Source organism: Carcharhinus amblyrhynchos, chromosome 1 (assembly GCF_965287045.1).
Source record: "Carcharhinus amblyrhynchos chromosome 1, sCarAmb.v2.hapA, whole genome shotgun sequence".
Lineage (NCBI taxonomy): Eukaryota > Metazoa > Chordata > Chondrichthyes > Carcharhiniformes > Carcharhinidae > Carcharhinus > Carcharhinus amblyrhynchos.
Window position 1 is genome coordinate 109,585,990 of NC_137324.1, and position 20,726 is coordinate 109,606,715.

Here is a 20,726-nt window from a genome sequence, read left to right on the forward strand (position 1 = left end):
CCATTGTTATAAGATGTTGTGTATAGTTCAGTAAGTCTCACAAAGAGTCCTGAATCCTATGTAGTTTAACAGTAAGCATTTATTAACTAATAGTAACCATTCAGATATAAGGTCTATGTGAGGAGCTGTCTCCATGTTTGCTTCTACACATATCTCTATCTAGTCCCAGACTGCGCTCTAGACTTGGGTAATGTGTTCCTATACTTTATACAATGCATTGTAAATCCCCATGTTAACCATTTCTATGCCAAACCCGTATATTTAATCTCCTTCCTAGTCTCTAACATATTTACAAAGCATTCCTGTTTGTCCAACGTGTTTACATTACTTCCCCCACCTCAAGTCTTTACGCTTATAAGTTCAGGCAGGCTGGAAGCTTTATAATTCTCCAGAGCTTGTCTTGGCAACAGTTGGAGAGTTGTAGGCTTTGTTGTAATGGTGAATAGGAAGTTATTTTGGACGTGGTTGTTCTGGTATTTGATTACCTTCAATTTCTCTCCAATATATAGTGGGAGGTCAATCTCTAGGGATGAGGTGAAGGCTCCTCATGTTCTTCCTGACTATACCTTCTGGAGTACTGACCACTTATGATGGTGGCAGAGCATCATCTCGCTGAACGTTAATCCCCTATCATTGTTCTTAATGTAGACTGTGTCATCTTTATTAAAGTTTATTTATTAATGTCACAAGGCTTACATTAACACTGCAACGAAGTTACTGTACAATCTCCTAGTCGCCACACTCAGGTGCCTGTTCGGGTTTGAGGGAGAATTTAGCATGGCCAATGCACAAAACCACCACATCTTTTTGGACCGTGGGAGGAGATCACAGCATCCTGAGGAAACCCACACAGACATGGGGAGAACGTGCAGACTACTCACAGTCAGCCAAGACGGGAATCAACCTGGATCCCTGAGACTATGAGGCAGCAGTGCTAACCACTGTGCCACCGTGTCACTCATAAATGTTGCCAGTGTCTGGTGTGCTATCTTATGTTGAAGGTGGAAGCCTGCTTCTGCCTGTAGGACTGCTCTCTATCTTGGATGTTTTGGTAATTCTTGGCTGCCAACTCGGTATTAGTTTCTTTGGCAGAGTTGGAAATTGAGTTTGGAGTTTTCTGCCCATCAGGAGTTTAGATGGGGCTAAGCCACATTGCAGGGGAGTGTACCTGTAGGTTAACAATGTTGTTGGGAAGTTGTCCTTCTGCCTCAGGCGGGCCTTTATTGTGAAGATGCCTCTTTTTGCCTCACTGTTTGACTGTGTATCTAGGGAAGCTGGTACAGTGCTGGAAGCCATTAGTGATGGCAGAATGAGTGCTATGTTGGTTTGCAAGATGTGGAGTGTTGGGGGAGATAACACCCATTTTTATCATGTTATCCAGCTGTTGCTGCATTTGCTTCATGAATGGTTGGGTATTTTTCATAGTATGAACAGACAAACAGGCTTAGAATTCTCCCTCAGTGTAATCCTGTATGCGATCCTTTGTCACCCTAGACTAGTAAATTTTAAAATTTGGAAGCAGGCCCTTGCTGGTTGCCTCATCAATATTATATATGACATTGAGTTTGACACAGGTGTTTTGGCTTATAAGAGAGTGTTCTTGGTTGTAGCCAATAAAGAGGATCTCTCATATTCTCCTGTTTTTGTACCTCAGTGACACCTGCAGAGTATCTTTCACCAGGAGTTTGTTGCCCACTGCTCCATACAACAGTGTGGCATCAGCCATTGGGCCGACAGCCAAAGTTCCATGTCTGGGAGGACTGTAACATTGGCTTCCGTGTCCAATTTAATGTTTGTGAAATGGCCATTAACCAAAATATTTGTGTTACAGAATGAAAATCCAGCATCCTTGACCTCACCCAAAAAGTATGGTTTTATTTCCTCTTGGCTTGATACTCCAATCTTGTGAATTGTCTTGGGATTATCTGTCTGTTTGGTTGTTTTAGCTATGTGTAGCTTTCTGAAGTGCGCTATGCAGTTGCAATTAAAACACTGTGCTGAGACTGTCAGCCATTGCTCATCTCTGTGTGTCTCTTGGCTTTGAAGTGCTGGCATGGTCACCCATCCTCTAGAGTTCAGTTATGGTATTGTTTCTCTTGGCCTGGAGTGTCCATGCTCTTTCGCTGTTTTATTAGCAAATATAGCAAAGTGTTCTTTGGCCACAATAGCCTTAATTCATAGTGCCATATCGATAGCCAGCTTTTAGTATCACAGTCTGGACACTTGGAGAACTGATCACTTTGGAAGCCTGATCTATCAGATCAGCGTAAGTGCCACTTGTACTGCCTTAGATTGGATGTCATATTAGGATTAGCCATGATCTTATAAAACAGCAGAGCAGGTTCAAAGGGTTGAATGGCCTACTTCTGTTCCTATTTCTCATGGTTTTATGGTCCTCAGCAGCAGCAACATCTGCAGCCCGTTGATCACAAAGATCAGTGCTGGGATCTTTGCTGTTTATAGTATATATATAAGTGATTTGGATGATCACACACCTATGGTTTTAAAGGAGAGGTACACTTCAAAAAGTGTACAGGAAGAGGAGAATATTCCTCAGCATGTCTGAGTATCGATTCCTCAAGGTGTCACACTAGCTGGCCTTTGCAGCTTGCTGAAAGAGAACCCACTGCCAACTGGAGCTGATGGCCCACTTTACCAGTGGCTGTCCAAATCAGTATCGTCCTCAGCTTTTTGTCCCTGGATCCTTTCAGAACTCAGCTGGAGGCACTTGCAAGATCTCACTGCTGGTGTCCAAAAGTGTACATAATAGTTTTCCTGTCAAACCTGACAATTATATACACATTTATTATATACAGAATGAGCAGGCATGTGTCTGCCGATCTGGCTGGCTTCCCATGGGTACAAGATGTTATTGAGAAAGTACATGGCAATTAAGATACCCACAGATCACCGACCGTTATGGTTACCACTCCATCATTGTGAGATTGGTATGAAACCGACCTTTATACAGGTTTGCACAAGATTTCCAGGCAGTTGCCATGATACTTTCAGCCTGTGATAGTCCTGCCTCCCTGAACACATCAAACTTTGAGTCAGAGTTACCAGCTGGCTGCCTGGAGACAAGGTAAACCCACTTCAAATTGGTTGATAGCTCTTCTCCAAACTTGAAAAATGAGGCCCACAGCTGCCACGACAAATGCCACAATATGAGCAGATGTGTCATTGAGCAAAGCATGAAGATGTGCCTCAGATACCTGGGTTGGTCTCAGGGCACTCATTCAGAACACATCAGATTCCCAAATTTGTTGTGATGTGCTGTGCTTTGCCTATTATGCTGCAGGAGGCGCAGAACACAGAGTCACTTTGGATGTTGCCAAGGAAGAGGAAGAAGAGAAAAAAGATGAGAAGGAGGAAGAGGAAGATGAGGAGAAAGAATGTGATGAGCTTGCCATATAAGGGCCTGGTACACACAGGGTTCATGTGGGACTGAGTACAGCACCATACACAGTGACGTTAGAGGGCACATGGCCAAGAGCTAGGGTCAGTGAGGTGTTTGCCAAAGATGAGTTAAGACTTAGACATGGAGGTAGTTCCTTGCCTGTACACTTTACCTGTATACATGTACATAGTTACGAGTTGGATCAGGTGCCCTGTATTCTGGGCATAGATTCAGACTTGCTACGCAATTCAGGATGTTATCCTGGTTATAACTGTGCCACGTCAGCCAAAACTGAACTTCGACAGCTTCTGTTCTTCAAACTTAACTCTACCCTTGTTAGCCAAGACCTTTTGGAAATCTATCTAAAAGGACAGTAAAGGTTATATGGCAGTTGAGTGGCCCTTAAATTGGGGTCTATCTTTTCACAGCTAGTGAATCTTAGCAATTGTATGATTCTATGGGCAACTCTTTTCCTAGATCAGATAACCTATATTTTAGGTTGACTAAGCTTTTCTTACAAAATATGAATCACATATAATCTACATTTGAATATATTTTCTGCTCCCATTTAATGGATGCTACACATGATGCATGCATGTTGTTAACTAGGCATAGGATGATTCTTGTAACAATCCCAACATGGGATGGCATGGTAGCACAGTGGTCAGCACTGCTGCTTCATAGCTCTAGGGGCATGGGTTCGATTCCTTGCTTGGATCACTGTCTGTATGGAGTTTGCACATTCTCCTCATGTCTGCATGAGTTTCCTCCAGGTACTCCCACAGTTTCCTCCCACAGCCCAAAGATGTGCAGGTTAGGTTGATTGGCCATGCTAAAATTGCCCCTTAGTGTCCTGAGATGTGTAAGCTAGAGGGATTAGTGGGTAAAATATGTAGGTATATGGGGATAGGGCCTGGGTGGGATTGTGGTTGCTGCAGACTCGATGGGCCAAATGGTCTCTTCCTGCACTACAGGGTTTCTATGATTCTAATTACACTTCATTGTAACTTTTCACTTTCTTTCAACGAGAAAGTCTTAAGGGCCTGGAAGTAAAAATGATCAGTAATGATCTTCACATTCTCAGGATTTTTCAGATGTAACAGCAAATTTCAGGTTGCAATTTTCTAACTGAAAAGAAAGTTCAGTTTTGGCATGGTTTCATTGAACCATGATGTTCAGCCTTGAGTCTGGATTTATTTTCATCTATACTTCTGAGCAGCATTTTTTGTTGTGTAGTATTCATAGCAGATATGCTTACAGTACAATGAACATTTCTTTGGCAGGTAATTTACAAATAACCAATGACACCATAGACTGAATAAAGACCCATACCAACACCTGTGAAAGGAGCACAATATTATTTTCCTCATGCCTAGTCACATCGTGAGACTGATCGATCCCGAACTGTGGCTCTTTGTCAACCAGCATGTTCCTTAGCCTGAGATGGTCTCTGGTATCAATCTGCGTTGGAGCAGTGTATGTTATTGGATGTGATTCAGCAACCCATGAGAACAGTCTTGGCAACAGTAAGTTACATGTTACACTTTTCTGGGTAAATATTAACAGTAGTTGGGAACAAAACATTCAAATTATTCATTGTAATTTTCTTCCACAAGACAGGATACCAAAAAATGGCAGTCTGGAGAAGGAGTTTACTTACACAAAAAAGGCAGTACCACAGAATGTCAACAGCACCTTGCCACTGGTTAAAGGCTTTGTTGCAACAGCAGTTGCTGTGATTTGTTTTGGCAGTAACTTTGTTCCAGTGAAAAAAATTGATACAGGAGATGGTGAGTTGTCTTCTAGGAAATTATTTTAGGCAACTTAACTGCTGATCATAAACAGTTCTTTAGTGCTAATGAACAAAGATCAAAGAAAATTACAACACAGGACAAACCCTTTGGCCCTCCAAGTCTGCATTGACCATGCTGCCCCTACCCTTCTGGGGACTAATCCCTCTATTCCCATTCTATTCATGGATTTGTCAAAATGACACTTAAAACTCACTATTGTATCTACTTCCATGACCTCCCCCGGCAACGAGTTCCAGGCACCCACCACCCTCTGAGTAAAAAAAGTTTGCCTCATACATCTTTAAACATTGCCCCTCGCACCTTAAGCCTATGCCCCCTAGTAATCGACTCTTCCACCCTGGGAAAAATCTTCTGACTATCCATTTTGTCCATGCCCTTCATAATCTTATAGATGTGTATCAGGTCACTGCTCTGTCATTCCAGTGAGAACAAACCAAGTTTCTCCAACCTCTCCTCATAACTCATGCCCTCCATACCAGGCAACCTCTCCAAAGCCTTCACATCCTTCTGGTTGTGTGGCAACCAGAATTGAATGCTATATTCCAAGTGCAGCCTAATTAAGGTTCTAGAAAGCCCTAACATGACTTGCCAATTTGTAAACTCAATGCCCCAGCCAGTGAAAGCAACTCATGATGGCATACAACAATTTGATTACTTTTTCTACCTGCGTTACCACTTTCAGTGACCTGTGTACCTGTACACCCAGATCCCTCTGCCTATCCAGCCTCTTAAGGGTTCTACCATTTGTTGTATATTTCCCATCTATATTAAACCTTAGAAAATGCAGTACCTCATATTTGTATGGATTAAACTCCATCTGCCATGTCTCCACCCAAGTCTCCAACCAATGCATATCCTGCTGTATCCTCTGATGGTCTTCATTGCTATCTGCCATTCCACTGAACTTTGTGTCATCCACAAACTTACTAATCAAACCAGTTACATTTTCCTCCAAATCATTTATTTATATTACAAATAGCAATGGTCCCAGCACTGATCCCTGAGGAATGCTACTAGTCACAGCTCTCCATTCAGAAACACACCCTTCCGCTGCTACCCTCTATCTTCTATGACCTGTGTCCAATTGCCAGCTCATCTCTGATCCCATGTGACTTCATCCTCTGTACTACTCTGCCATGAGGGACCTTGTCAAAAACCTCACTGAAGTCCATGTAGACAATATCAACTGGCCTACCCTCATCAATCATCTTCTTCACTTCCTCACAAAACTCAATCACGTTAATGAGACATGACCTCTTGCAAATAAGTCCACTTATTTCCAAGTGGGAGTAAATCCTGTCTTGAATAATCCTTTCCAATAATTTCCCTACCACTGATGTATGACTCGCTGGCCTGTAATTGCTTGGATTATTCTTGCTACTCTTCTTAAACAAAGGAACAATATTGGCTATTCTCCAATTCTCTGGGACCTCCCCTGTAGCCAGTGAGGGATGTAAAGATTTCTCTCAAGGCCCCAGCAATTTTCTCCCTTGCCTCTCTCAATATTCTGGCATATATCCCACCAGGCCCTGGGGACTTGTCTACCATAATGTTTCTCAAGAACCTCAATACCTCCTTCTTTTTGATCTCAACATGACCTAAACTATCTACAAACCCTTCCCCAGACTCATTATCCAGCAAGTTCTTCTTTTTGACAAATACTGATGCAAAATACTCATTTAAGACCTTGTTTATTAAGAAAATCTTGGTTGCAAAACACTTGTTCTGACTTGAACCTTAATGTTGCGTTTATTGTTCATCAGCATTATAACATTTTTTTGTACAGATGTAACTGACTTCACATCGTTGGTCACCTCAGTGCATTTCTTTATTCACGGACACTAACTAAAATGTCGGCTTTATTATTTCTCATGGATAACATGCAGGATGTTTTTCCAAATGTTGTCTGCTGAAAGGTATGCTTGCTGAGGACTGTCACCCAAGACTGTCATCCAAGCTGACCATTTCTATATGTGATAGGCGAGGCAATAAGTGACAATTAGCTTCTAAATTGATTGATGTCCACTTGTGTTATATTGTTTCTTTGTACATCCCATATATTTAAGATCTACAGGAACACTAAAACAGGTGAGACCACTGCTGTATTCATTTTTGCCTGAAACTGGCCTCCTGAAAGGACCCTCTGGATTCTGGAAGCATGTGCCATGTGTCCTACTGGGTGTGCACAGTGCTCAAATCTTTCCAAGTGGCAGTAGTGGAGCCCAGATGTAGGTTATGTGCTGTGGGTCTCTGCATAGATAACAATAAAACTCCCAGCAAGAAGTGTGCAAAATATTTCAGCAGTGGAAATCAAGGTAATGAATTCTACAAGCTTTGTTCTCTCTTTCAATGTGCCCCATACAATGGGCAGAATTTAGTTCCCATCCCTGTGGCAAATTTGGTGGATAGGTGGCGGGTGGGGGGGGGCATTTATTTAGGCAGGAAGATGGAGAGGCTGCTGCCTTCCTGTCTCTACCTGTGCTCATGGATGGCATTCCCACGCTGGTTGAACCAGGAGCACTTTCGTCACAATGGATGTCTTAGCACTCTACACCAGCATCCCCCATGACAATGGCATTGCTGCAACTGCCTCAGCACTCAACACCGACAACTGCCAGTTTCCAGATGCAATTTTACAACTCATCTGCTTCATTCTGGACCACAATGTCTTCACCTTCAACAACCAGTTCTTCATCTGGACACACAGAACAGCCATGGGGATCACATTTGCACATCAATATGCCAATATCTTCATGCACATGTTCCAACAAAACTTCTTCACCGCACAGGACTTTCAACCAAAGCTATACACTATATACATCAATGACTTTTTCTTTCTTTGGACTCATGGTGAACAATCACTGAAACAATTTTATGATGACATCAACAAGTTCAATCCCACCATCAGACTCACCATGGACTATTCTCTGGAATAGGTTGCATTCTTGGACACACGCATCTCCATTAAGGATGGTCACTTCAGCACCTCACTGTACCGCAAGCCCATGGATAACCTCACAATGCTCCACTTCTCCAGCTTCCACCCTAAACACGTTAAAGAAGCCATCCCCTACGGCGAAGCTCTTTGAATACACAGGGTCTGCTGAGATGAGGAGGACTGCAACAAACACCTCCTGACACTGAAAGATGCCCTCAAAAGAACAGGATATGGCGCTTGACTCATCAATCGACAGTTCCGATGTGCCGCACTGAAAGTCTGCACCGACCTCCTCAGAAGACAAACACAGGACATGGTGGACAGAGTACCCTTCGTCATCCAGTATTTCCCTGGAGCGGAGAAGTTACAACATCCTGTCCGGAGACTTTAACATGTCATTGATGAAGACGAACATTTTGCCAAGGCCATTCCCACACTCCCACTTCTTGCCTTCAAACAACTGTACAACCTCAAACAGACCATTGTCCGCAGCAAACTACCGGGCCTTCAGGAGAACAGTGACCACGATACCACACAGCCCTGCCACAACAACCTCTGCAAGATGTGCCGGATCACTGACACGGATACCATCATCCCATGTGAGAATACCATCCACCAGGTACACGGTACATACTCTTCAAACTCGCCCTACGTTGTCTACCTGATCCGCTGCAGGAAAGGATGTCCCGAGGCATGGTACATTGGGGAGACCATGCAGACGTTACGACAATGGTTGAATGAACATCGCTCGACAATCACCAGGCAAGACTGTTCCCTTCCTGTTGGCAAATGCTTCGACGGTCACGGGCAATTGGTCTCTGATCTTCAGGTAAACGTTCTCAAAGGCGGCCTTCATGACATATGACAGTGCAGAGTCGCTGAGCAGAGACTGATAGCCAAGTTCCGCACACATGGGGACGGCTTCATCCGGGATCTTGGGTTCACGTCACACTATCTGTAACCCCTGTTACTTGCCTGGGCTTGCAACATCTCACCAACTATCCTGTCTGGAGACAAAATACATCTCTTTGACCTATGCTTAATGCTATCGCCACTCACCCTGTCTGCACCTTTAAGACTTGAATAGCTGTAAATCTTGCATTCTAATCAGTATTCTGTAAACTGTGTGTGTGCCTTTATATGCACTGTTTGTGACCAGAACTCCCCACTCACCTGACGAAGGGGCAGAGCCCCGAAAGCTAGTGGCATTTACTACCAAATAAACCTGTTGGACTTCAACCTGATGTTCTGAGACTTTTTACTGTGTATTCCCACCCTCTGCTAGTTCTGGTAGTGAACGGCTGGATACTCATCCTGTGGAATCCTGAAAAGCAAAATCTGTTGACTTTTGAGGGCTTTGTGGACTGGGTGATGTGTGGGGGTGGGGGGATAAATAAGCCAGAGTTAGGTCCCTCATTCAAAGGCACTCGATGCTTGATCATGGGACCTGGCATCAGAGGTGGGGGATGGAGTGTAGTGGGACGACCAAGAACCACTCCCTGTTCTTGTTTCAAACCCCTTCTGTGATCCTTCCATCTCAGGACACCACTCTCACTCACTTACAGCCTTAGACTTTGGGTCCCTGATGGTTGCATCACTGGCAGCTGTTGCTGTTTCTGCTGGCACTGCCTGCAATAGACAGCTGCCAGCCTTTGAGGGGCTGGCAGTCTCTTGGGAGGGGTAGTGTTGTGGGATTTGCCCTGGCAAGTCCTGCTACTTGGCAGGGAGAGACACTCATCACCTGAATTAAATACTACTCAAACTGTTTGCTGGGCATGTCAAGATTTTTTCTTAGTACTGCTATAGCTGAAGATATAGCTGAAGACAGTAGCTGAATGAGAAAAAGATATTAGAACAGTAGAGAAAGGACTTGCATTTATATAGTACCTTTCGTGACCTCGGGACATCTGAAATATTTTTGTGTAGAAAACACGATAGCCAATGTGCACTTAGTGATCTCACAGATAGCAATGAGATACAGACCAGATAATCTGCTTCTTCTTGATGTTGTTAAAGGGATAAACATTGGTTAAGACTCTGGCCCAGTGAAATGCCCACTTTCCGTGTCCACTGTATAGGGCAGAAGGGGCATTGATTTAACATTTTATCCTACGGCCTCATAATTGCTAAGTATGGATATTAGCGTGAGAACATTTAACACATTTGTATGAATGTTTCTTTGCCTGCTTTTAACAAAGATGTTAACTTGCTTAAAATAGACCTCTATTAAAACAGCAACAGTTATTACATGTGAACATGTTTTTATTCACGCATTGGATGTGGGTATTGCTTGCCACTCCTCATTGCCTTTGAGAAGGTGGTGGTGAGTCACCTTCTTGAACTTCTGCAGTTTATCATGGAATCCCTATATTGCAAAAGGAGGCCATCCTGCACATCTAGCCTGTATTGACAACTATCCCACCCAGGTCCTATCCCTGTAACCCTATGTATTTACCTTCCTAGTTCCCCAGACACTAAGAGGCAATTTAGCACGGCCAATCAACCTAACATGCACATCTTTGGAATGTAGGAGGAAACTGGAGCACCCAGAGGACACTCACAAAGTCACGAGGAGAACATGCAAACTCCACACAGACAGTCATCCAAGGCCGGAATTGAACCCAAGTCCCTGATGCTATGATATAGCAGTGCTAACCACTGTGACGCCATGCCACCTAATATGATGATTACACTCATAGTGCTGTAGGGAAGGGAGCTCTGAAATGTTGTTCCAGTGGTGACAAAGGAATAGTGATAGAATTCCAAGTCAAGCTGGTGAGTGACTTGGAAAGGAACTTGTAGGTGGTGGTGCCTGTGTTCTTCTAAGTGGTGGACACAATGGGTTTGGAAGATGCTGTCAAAGAATTTCTCAGTGAATTGCTGCTGTGTATCATGTAGATGATACAGTTCAGCCATGGTACACCAGTGGTGGAAGAGTGAATGTTTAAGGTGGTGAATGAGGTACCAATAAATGGGGTTACTTTGTTCTGGATGCATCAAACTTCAAGTGTGGTTGGAGCTATTGTGTACATCCAGGTTAGTGTGAAGCTGTCCATCACAGTTCTTACTCTTTTATTGTAAATGGTAGACAGGCTTTGGGAGGCAGGAGATGAATTACCTATCCCAGAATTCTAGCCTCAGATCAGCTCTTGTAGCCAGAGTTTTTGTATGGCTGGTCTGGTTAAGTTTCTGGTCAATGGTAAGCCTTCAACTTGTTGATGGTGGGATTCAGCTCTTTTTGATCAATCTTGCAATTTTGATCTTGATTGAAGCAGTCTTGATCAATTGGGCCGTGGGCTGACGAATGGCAGAGAGAGTTTAATTTAGATAAATGCAAAGTGATGCATTTTGGTAGATTGAACCAGGACAGGACTTACTCAGTTAATGGTAGGGTGTTGGGGAGAGTTATAGAACAAAGATCTAGGGGCACATGATCATAGCTCCTTGAAAGTAGAGTCACAGGTGGACAGAGTGATGAAGAAGGCATTCAATGTGCTTGATTTCATTGAACAGGACTTTGAATACAGGAGTTGGGGCATCTTGTTGAAGTTGTACAAGACATTGGTAAGGCCACATTTGGAATACTGTGTACAGTTCTGGTCACCCTATTATAGAAAGGATATTATTAAACTAGAAAGGTGCAGAAGAGATTTACTAGGATGCTACCGGGGCTTGATGATATGAGTTAGAAGGAGAGGCTGGATAGACTGGGACTTTTTTCTCTGCAGCGTAGGAAGCTGAGAAGTGAAGTCTATAAAATAATGAGGGATATAGATCAGCTAGATAGTCAGTATCTTTTTCCAGAGGTAGGGGAGTCTAAAACTAGAGGGCATAGGTTTAAGGTGAGAGGGGAGCGATACAATAGGGTCCAGAGGGGTAATTGTTTCACACAGAGGGTGGTGAGTGTCTGGAACAAGCTGCCAGAGGTATTAATAGAAGCGGGTAAATTTTGTCTTTTAAAAAACGTTTGAATAGTTACATGGGTAAGATGGGTATAGAGGGATATGGGCCAAACACGGGCAATTAGGAATAGCTTAGGGGTTTTTAAAAAAAGAGCAGCATGGACAAGTTGGGCCAAAAGGCCTGTTTCCATGCTGTAAACTTCTATGACTCTATGACTCTTGGAGATGGTCATTGCTTGGCACTTGTGTGGCACAAATGTTATTTACCAGTCTTCAACCAAAGTCTGCATAACACTCAATTATATGAAACCACTAAAAAAACTAAAAGGAATAAAACCAGACAAACCACCTAGCATCAACCGAGGCACTGAAACACACAATGGCAAAGTCAGCCCTGTCAACCCTGCAAAATCCTTCTTACTAACATCTGGGGGCGTGTGCCAAAACTGGGAGAACTGTCTCACAGCTGAGTCAAGCAATATCCTAACATACTCATACTCATGGAATCATACGGAATCATATCTTACAGATAATGTCCCAGACATCATTATCACCATTCCTGGGTATGTCCTGTCTCACCAACAGGACAGGCTTAAAAGAATTGATGACATACTGATGTACAGTTGGGAGTGAGTTGCCCTGGGAATCTTCAACATCGACTCTGGAGCCCATGAAGTTTCATGGCACCAGGACAGACATAGGCAAGGAACCTCCTGCTGATTACCACGCCCTATTCCCCCTTCAAATAATGAATCAATATTTCTCCATGTTGAACACCACGTGGAGGAAACACTGAGGGTGGCAAGAGTGCAAAACGTACTCTGGGTCAAGAATTTCAACTTCCATCACCAAGAGTGGATTGGTGGTACCACTATAGACCGAGGTGGTTGAGTTCTAAAGGACAATAGCTGCCATAACTGGGACAGCGGCAGATGGTGAGGAAGCCAACTAGAGAAAAAGACATACTTGATCTCATCCTCACCTGCTAATCGCAGTTGCATTTGTCCATGGCAATATCAGTAGGACTCACTACCACACAGTCCTTGTGGAGATGAAGTCCTGTTTCCACATTGAGGATACCTCCAACATGTTGTGTGACTTACCACCATGCTACACAGGACAGTTTAGTTTAGCTAAACAGGACAGTTTGCAAAATATATTCCAGTGATAAAGAAGGAATGTAAGAAAAGGGATAACCAGCCATGGATATCTAAGGAAATAAAGGAGAGTGTCAAATTAAAAACCAATGTGTACAGAGTGGCCAAAATTAGTGGGGAACTAGAAGATTGGGAAAACTTTAAAAATAACAAAATACTACTAAGAAAGCAATAAAAAAAGGAAAGATAGATTATGAAACTAATCTAGTGCATAATATAAAAACTGATTGTAAAAGTTTTTATAAATATATAAAATGGAAAAGAATGGCTAAAGTCAATGTTGGATCCTTAGAAGGCGAGAAGGGAGATTTAATAATGGGAAACGAAGAAATAGCCGAGGCCTTAAATAAGTTTTTTGTGTCAGTCTTCATGGTAGAGGATACAAATAGCTTACTGAAAATTGACGGTCATGGGACTGTAGGGGTTGAGGACCTTAAAACGATCACTGTTACTAAAAAGGTAGTGCTGGGTAGGGTAATGGGACTAAAGGTAGACAAGTCCCCTGGTCTGGATGGAATGCATCCCAGGGTACTAAAAGAAACGACAGAAGTAATAGCAAATGCATTAGTTGTAACTTACCAAAATTCGCTGGACTCTGGGGAGGTGCCAGCTGATTGGAAAACAGCTAATGTAACGACATTGTTTAAAAAAGGAGGTAGACAAAAGGCGGGTAACTACAGGCCGGTTAGCTTAACACCCGTAGTTGGGAAAATGCTGGAATCTATCATTAAGGAAGAAATAGCAGTACGCCTGGAAAAGAATGTTTCAATCAAGCAGACGCAGCATGGATTCATGAAGGGGAATTCACGTTTGATGAATTCACTGGATTTTTATGAAGATGTAACAAGTGCGGTTGACAGAGGGGAACCGGTGGATGTGGTGTTTTTAGATTTCCAGAAGGCATTCGATAAGGTGCCTCATAAAAGGTTACTGCGTAAGATTAAGGTACACGGAGTTGGGGGTAAAGTGGTGGCATGGATTGAGGATTGGTTATCTAACAGGAAGCAGAGAATTGGAATAAATGAGTGCTTTTCCGGTTGGCAGTTGGTGACTAGTGGCATGCCGCAGGGATCGGCGCTGGGGCCTCAACTGTTTACCATATACATAGGTGATCTGGAGGAGGGGACTGAGTGTAAAGTAACAAAGATGGGGATAACACAAAGATGTGTGGGAAAGCAAATTGCATGGAGGATGTGGAACGTCTGCAGAGAGATTTGGATAGACAAAGTGAGTGGGCAAGGATCTGGCAGATGGAATATAACGTTGGCAAGTGTGAGGTTATCCACTTTGGAAGGAATAATAGTAAAATGGACTATTATTTAAATGGTGAAAAATTACAACATGCTACTGTGCAGAGGGACCTGGGGGTCCTTGCGCATGAATCACAAAAACTCAGTCTGCAGGTGCAGCAGGTGATCAAGAAGGCGAATGGAATGTTGGCCTTTATCACGAGGGGGATAGAATATAAAAGCAGGGAAGTCTTGCTGCAACTGTACAAGGCACTGGTGAGGCCCCAACTAGAATACTGTGTGCAATTTTGGTCCCCTTATTTGTGAGAGTGGAGGGAGTGCAGAGAAGGTTCACCAGGTTGATTCCAGAGATGAGGGGGTTAGCTTATGAGGAGAGATTGAGTAGACTGGGCGTGTACTCATTGGAGTTTAGAAGGCTGAGGGGAGATCTTATAGAAGCATATAAGATAATGAAGGGGCTAGATAGGGTAGAAGCAGAGAGATTATTTTCACTTAGAAAGGAAACAAGAACTAGAGGGCACAGCCTCAAAATAAGGGGGAGTCAATTTAGAACAGAGTTGAGGAGGAACTTCTTCTCCCAGAGGGCAGTGAATCTCTGGAATTCTCTGCCCATTGAAGCAGTGGAGGCTACCTCGTTAAATGTGTTTAAGTCACAGGTAGAGAGATTTTTGACTAATAAGGGAATTAAGGGTTATGGGGAGCAGGCAGGTAAGTGGAACTGAACCACTATCAGATCATCCATGATCTTATTGAACGCCGGGGCAGGCTTGAGGGGCTAGATGGCCGACTCCTGCTCCTATTTCTTATGTTCTTATGACAGATTTTGAATAGATGTAGCAACTCAAGACTGGGCATCCATGAGGCACTATTAGTCATCATCAGCAGTTGAATTTTTACTTACCACAATCTATTCGCCTGGCACATCCCCCACTCTACCATTACCACCCAGCCAAGTGATCAACCCTGGTTCAATGTAGATGCAGGAGGGCATGCCTGGAGCAGCATCAGGCACACCTAAAAACAATATGTCAATGTGTTTTTAACTATGCCTGATGCTGCTCCAGGATTTCAGAAGAATCACAGGATTACTTGTGTGCCAAACAACATAAACGGCAAACAATAGACAGAGTGAAGCAATTCCTCAACTAATGGATGAAATCTAAGCTGTCACGTCCTATCTTGATTGGTTGTGGACAATTAAACAATCTAATGGAGAAGGAGGCTCCACAAATATCCCCAAATGATGGAGGAGCCCAGCACATCAGTGCAAAAGATAAGGCCAAATCATTTGCTATAACCTTTAGTCAGAAGTGTGAAATGGATGATCCATCTTGGTCTCCTCTGGAGGTCTCCGGCATCATAGATGCCAGTTTTCAGCCAATTCGTTTCATGGCACATAATATCAATAAATGGTGAAGGTAGCGGATACTGCAAAGACATTGGGTCCTGACAATATTCCATTCAAAAGCTGAAGACTTATGCTTCAGAACTTGTCACAATCCTGGCCAAGCTGTTCCAGATGTGGAGATGCCGGCGTTGGACTGGGGTGAACACAGTAAGAAGTCTCACAACACCAAGTTAAAGTCCAATAGGTTTATTTGGTAACAAACACCTCTAGCTTTCGGAGTGCTGCTCCTTCGTCAGGTGAGGGGGGATTGCTAATCACAACCAGGGCATATAGAGGCACACACTCAGTTTACAGAATACTGATTAGAATGTGAGTCTTTACAGCTAATCAATTCTTAAAGGTGCAGACAAAGTGAGTGGAGATAGCATTAAGCACAGGTTAAAGAGATGTGTATTGTCTCCAAACAGGATAGTGAGTGAGATTTTGCAAGCCCAGGCAAGTCATGGGGGTTACGGATTGTGTGACATGAACCCAAGATGCCCGTTGAGGCCGTCCTCGTGTGTGGAACTTGGCTATCAGTTTCTGCTCAGTGACTCTGTGCTGTTGTGTGTCATGAAGACTGCCTTGGAGAACATGTACCTGAAAATCAGAGGCCAAATGCCCGTGACCGCTGAAGGGAACAGTCTTGCCTGGTGATTGTTGAGCGGTGTTCATTCATCTGTTGTCGTGGCGCCCCATGCAGATTTTCACATCCCAAGAATGAAATTAAAAGAGAGAGCTGTGAAACAGAAAATAACCAGTTATTGTTACAGATAATTGATGGACTATGATGTTAGATATAAACAATTCAACTCCATTTGGCTAAAGTTCACATTTTTTAGAACAACATAATTGCAGCTAGTTTTGAAAGTCTGGCTTATTGCTCAGTATTGCCAATATTATAATATTTTGATTTGCTGTTACTTCTGTACAAAAATGTCTTATTGCAGACCATGGACTAGGAGTTTAATCAACAGCTGTGAAAGATATTTAAAAACTATTCTCGATCTACATAGATTGTTCTCTTGTATACTGCAGTAATTAATCATGCTGAGGTTTTCAACTCTGTATTTTACAGGCCTGTTTTTCCAGTGGATTTTTTGTACTGCAATATGGGTTGTCTCATTAGTGGTCCACTTAATCCAACGCTGTCCAAAGTTCTGGCCTCTCACAATGCTGGGTGGATTTCTGTGGGCTACAGGTATGAGTCATTTCTGGTCGATTAATTATGTATTTGGAACAACAAAAAACCCTTTCCTTATGTGACAGGGATGTGGATGTGTTCTGTGAAAGGAAAGAGGAGAAGTGTTTTGCGACTCTTCTGAAACTCTGGCTGGAATTCTCCGGTCTCGTATGCCCTGCCACCTCACTCAGCCAAATCTCCCCACTTAGAGCAGCAGGACTGCTGGATCCCAGTTGTGGACGAGGTTGGAGAATCCCAGCCTATAGCTATCCAAACAGAAGCTTGAAGGTATACAGATGCAGCAGTCAACAGAAAAAGTGTGCTTTGGGAGACTGCAATATTATCACTAACTCCTTGCTGCACAAGGAATTGGGTGGTGCAGTGGAGTAGTATACCGATGTGACACCTTGATGAGATAGGATTGAACACAAACTAGAGAGATGGGTTGAACCTTTATTTTCTGATTACTGGCTGCAAAGATTATGAGTAAAATACGTTTGGACAATCCGACATTAGTTTAAATAAATCACCCATAAATCAGCACAAACCAAGTACTGTGGAACATTTAAAAGTAATCACACACTATCTTTTGCTGTAGATTGTGAATTTGCTGGTAATGTCACTAGGAATTTAATGTCACTAGGTGTCATTAAAGTTAGAGAAAAAAAACATTCCTTCTTGGCAAAGAAACTGATAAACATCTGATTATAAAACAGCTTGAAGATTATGAGGGGAAATAGGAATCGGTTATCAAATACTCGATAGGAGTTCCATTTTCTTAGCACCAATGCTGCTTATTTTTATTCATTACAACCCCCCAGAAAGCACTTTCTGTAACTATATTTAGGGCTTGTGGGTTTTAAACAAAAAGGCAAAGAATTGGTTTGCACACATAGATTCAAACAAACAACAACAAGGTTTATTCCAGAAGCTTTCTCCTGTTCAGAGTACAAACTGAAACTAAAACCTCAGCTTATGCAGCACATTCATGACATTGCCATCAAATTACATGACCAGCTCTTAAAGCAATCATGCAGCCGTTTAAATTTATAAAGTTTTCCATATTTGTTCGTACTGAATCCGCATCTAATTTATCCACTGAGCATAAAATGTATTTATTTATGCTCAATGGATAAGTAACAAGTAAGGCCTACACTAACACTGCAGTGTAAACTTCCTCTAGTCACCACAGTCAATGCACCTAACCAGCGCATCTTTCAGAATGTGGGAGGAAACTGGAATACCCAGAGGAAACCCACGCAGATACATGGAGAATGTGCAAACCCCACACAGACAGTGACCCAAGCAGGGAATCAAACCAGGGTCCCTGCCACTGTGAAGCAGCAGTGCTAATCAATGTGTTACTGAGCCACCCACACTGATCATGGCAAACGTTAAATCTAAATTCTTATTAAGGTTCAAATTCCACTCACTGATGAAGGAACAGTACTCCGAAAGTTCATGATTCCAGATAAACCTGTTGACTTTAACCTGGCGTTGTTAGTCTTACTGTATCTACCCCAGTCCAATGCTAATACAAAGATATATAGAGGGACAGGTAGTATTGAGGAAGCAGGGGGGGCTGCAGAAGGACTTGGACAGGTTAGGAGAGTGGGCAAAGAAATGGCAGATGGAATACAATGTGGGAAGTGTAAGGTTATGCACTTTGGAAGGATGAACGGAGGCATAGACTATTTTCTAAATGGAAATATGCTTAGGAAATCAGAAACACAAAGGGACTTGGGAGTCATTGTTCAAGATTCTCTTAATGTTAATGTGCAGGTTCAGCTGGCAGTTAGTAAGGCAAATGCAATGTTAGCATTCATGGTGAGAGGGCTAGAATACAAAGAGTAGGGAAGTACTTCTGAGGCTGTGTAAGGCTCTGGTCAGACCCCATTTGGAGTATTGTGAGCAGTTTTGGGCTCTATACCTAAGGAAGGATGTGCTGGCCTTGGAAAGGATCTAAAAGAGGTTCACAGGAATGAACCCTGGAATGAAGAGCTTGTCATATGAGGAACAGTTGATGACTCTAGGTCTGTACTCTTTGGAATTTAGAAGGATGGGGGGAGGTGGTAACTTATTTAAACTTATAGGATACAGCAAGGCTTGGATAGAGTGGATGTGGAGAGGATGTTTCTATTGGTAGGAAAAACTAGAACCAGAGGGCACAACTTCAGACTAAAGGGATGATCCTTTAAAGCAGAGATGAGGAGGAATTTCTTCAGCCAGAGAGTGGTGAATCTGTGCAATGCTTTGCCATAGAAGGGGCTTTGTCATTGAGTGTCTTTAAGACAGAGATAGATAGGTTCTTGATTAATAAGGGGGTCAGAGTTATGGGGAAAAAGCCAAGAGAATGGGGATGAGAAAAATACCAGCCATATATGAGTGGCGGAGCAGACTCAGTGGGCCGAGTGGCCTAAATCTGCTCCTATATGTTATGGTCTTATGGTCTTATCTGCACATCAAATTCAGCACTGAGAGAACATGCATGTTCTCAAAATTCATTTCAATTGCAAAATATGTGAAGTCTAATTAGCAAAGAAAAGGCAGGATTTCCCTGAAATGTGAACTTTATTTACTCCCAAGTGGTTTTCTCTGCATGAGATCTGCTGCTTTCCATGGAAAGCTTTTTAACACAGTAGTTTTCAAATCCATTATTCAAACACAAGAGTCGCTTATTTGAGTTCTGGAGTGAAATCCACAAATTAATTTCTCCTCCTTCCTAGAACGCGTAGGCAATAACAACACTCTTACCTGAACATTGACGAGGGTGTCAAATGAAGAGTAACAGCAGTGTACCAGAAATCAGTAATGGTACATGTTAAAAGCATTTTTAAAATTTGATTTGATTTATTATTGTCACCTGTATTAGTATACAGTGAAAAGTATTGTTTCTTGCACGCTATACAGACAAAGCATACCATACATAGGAAGGAAAGGAGAGAGTGCAGAATGAAGAGTTAAGAACATGGCTAGGGTGTAGGGAAAAATCAGTATAATGCGAGGCAAGTCCTAGGGATCACCAAATCTGCAAGAGATTGAATTAGAGCATTGTTAGAGAGTTTAAAAGAGTTAGAATAAAGTTTTAGAAGCATAGAATGAGAGTAAAAAATTAGAAGGTATGCTGGGCATAGCTTGCACTGGCACCATCTTGAGTTATATATATTGGTTCAATTATTTTCCTTTTTTTCAGGAAATATCACAGTTATTCCCATATTGAAAACTGTCGGGCTTGGCATGGGAGTTTTAATTTGGGCTACCTTTAGCCTTTTAATGGGCTGGGCGAGTTCAAGGTAAGTAATTGCCTTTTTTTGTAATTAATATTCACTTTGTGCATCTTGTAGTAAATGAGTTGCAAAAACGTACTTTACTGGCAAAGATTGCTGCAATCAATGCAATATTCAATCAAATACAAAACCAAAAATACAGAGTTTCAGAATGGTTTCAACATTTAATTCAATAACTTTAGACTGTAATCTTTCACCTCCATCTTAAACCCTTTCAAAATAAATATCCCAGACATATATTGTCACAATGCAAACCCTCTACCTTCCCTCCCACACCAGTCTCATGTTCTTAAGGTTGCTACATCTTGTTGCAACCTCCCACAGCAACAGTTCAATATCTAACACATTTCTTCTTCTCTTTGGTTCTGATGAAGAGCTAAACAGACTTGAAATATTGAACGTGACCTT

General features: G+C 42.6%; 1 protein-coding gene across 1 annotated transcript in view; it reads left to right on the top strand.

Moving 5' to 3' along the window:
• Positions 1-4,826: 4,826 nt before the first annotated feature.
• Positions 4,827-20,726, top strand: part of LOC145361568 (transmembrane protein 144-like) — a 56,368-nt gene continuing 40,468 nt past the window's right edge. Inside the window, exons 1-4 of the mRNA XM_080217795.1 lie at positions 4,827-4,926; positions 5,017-5,190; positions 16,927-17,049; positions 20,225-20,324. Of these exons, the coding sequence (XP_080073921.1) occupies positions 4,827-4,926; positions 5,017-5,190; positions 16,927-17,049; positions 20,225-20,324 (497 nt within the window). The remainder of the gene's footprint in view (positions 4,927-5,016; positions 5,191-16,926; positions 17,050-20,224; positions 20,325-20,726) is intronic.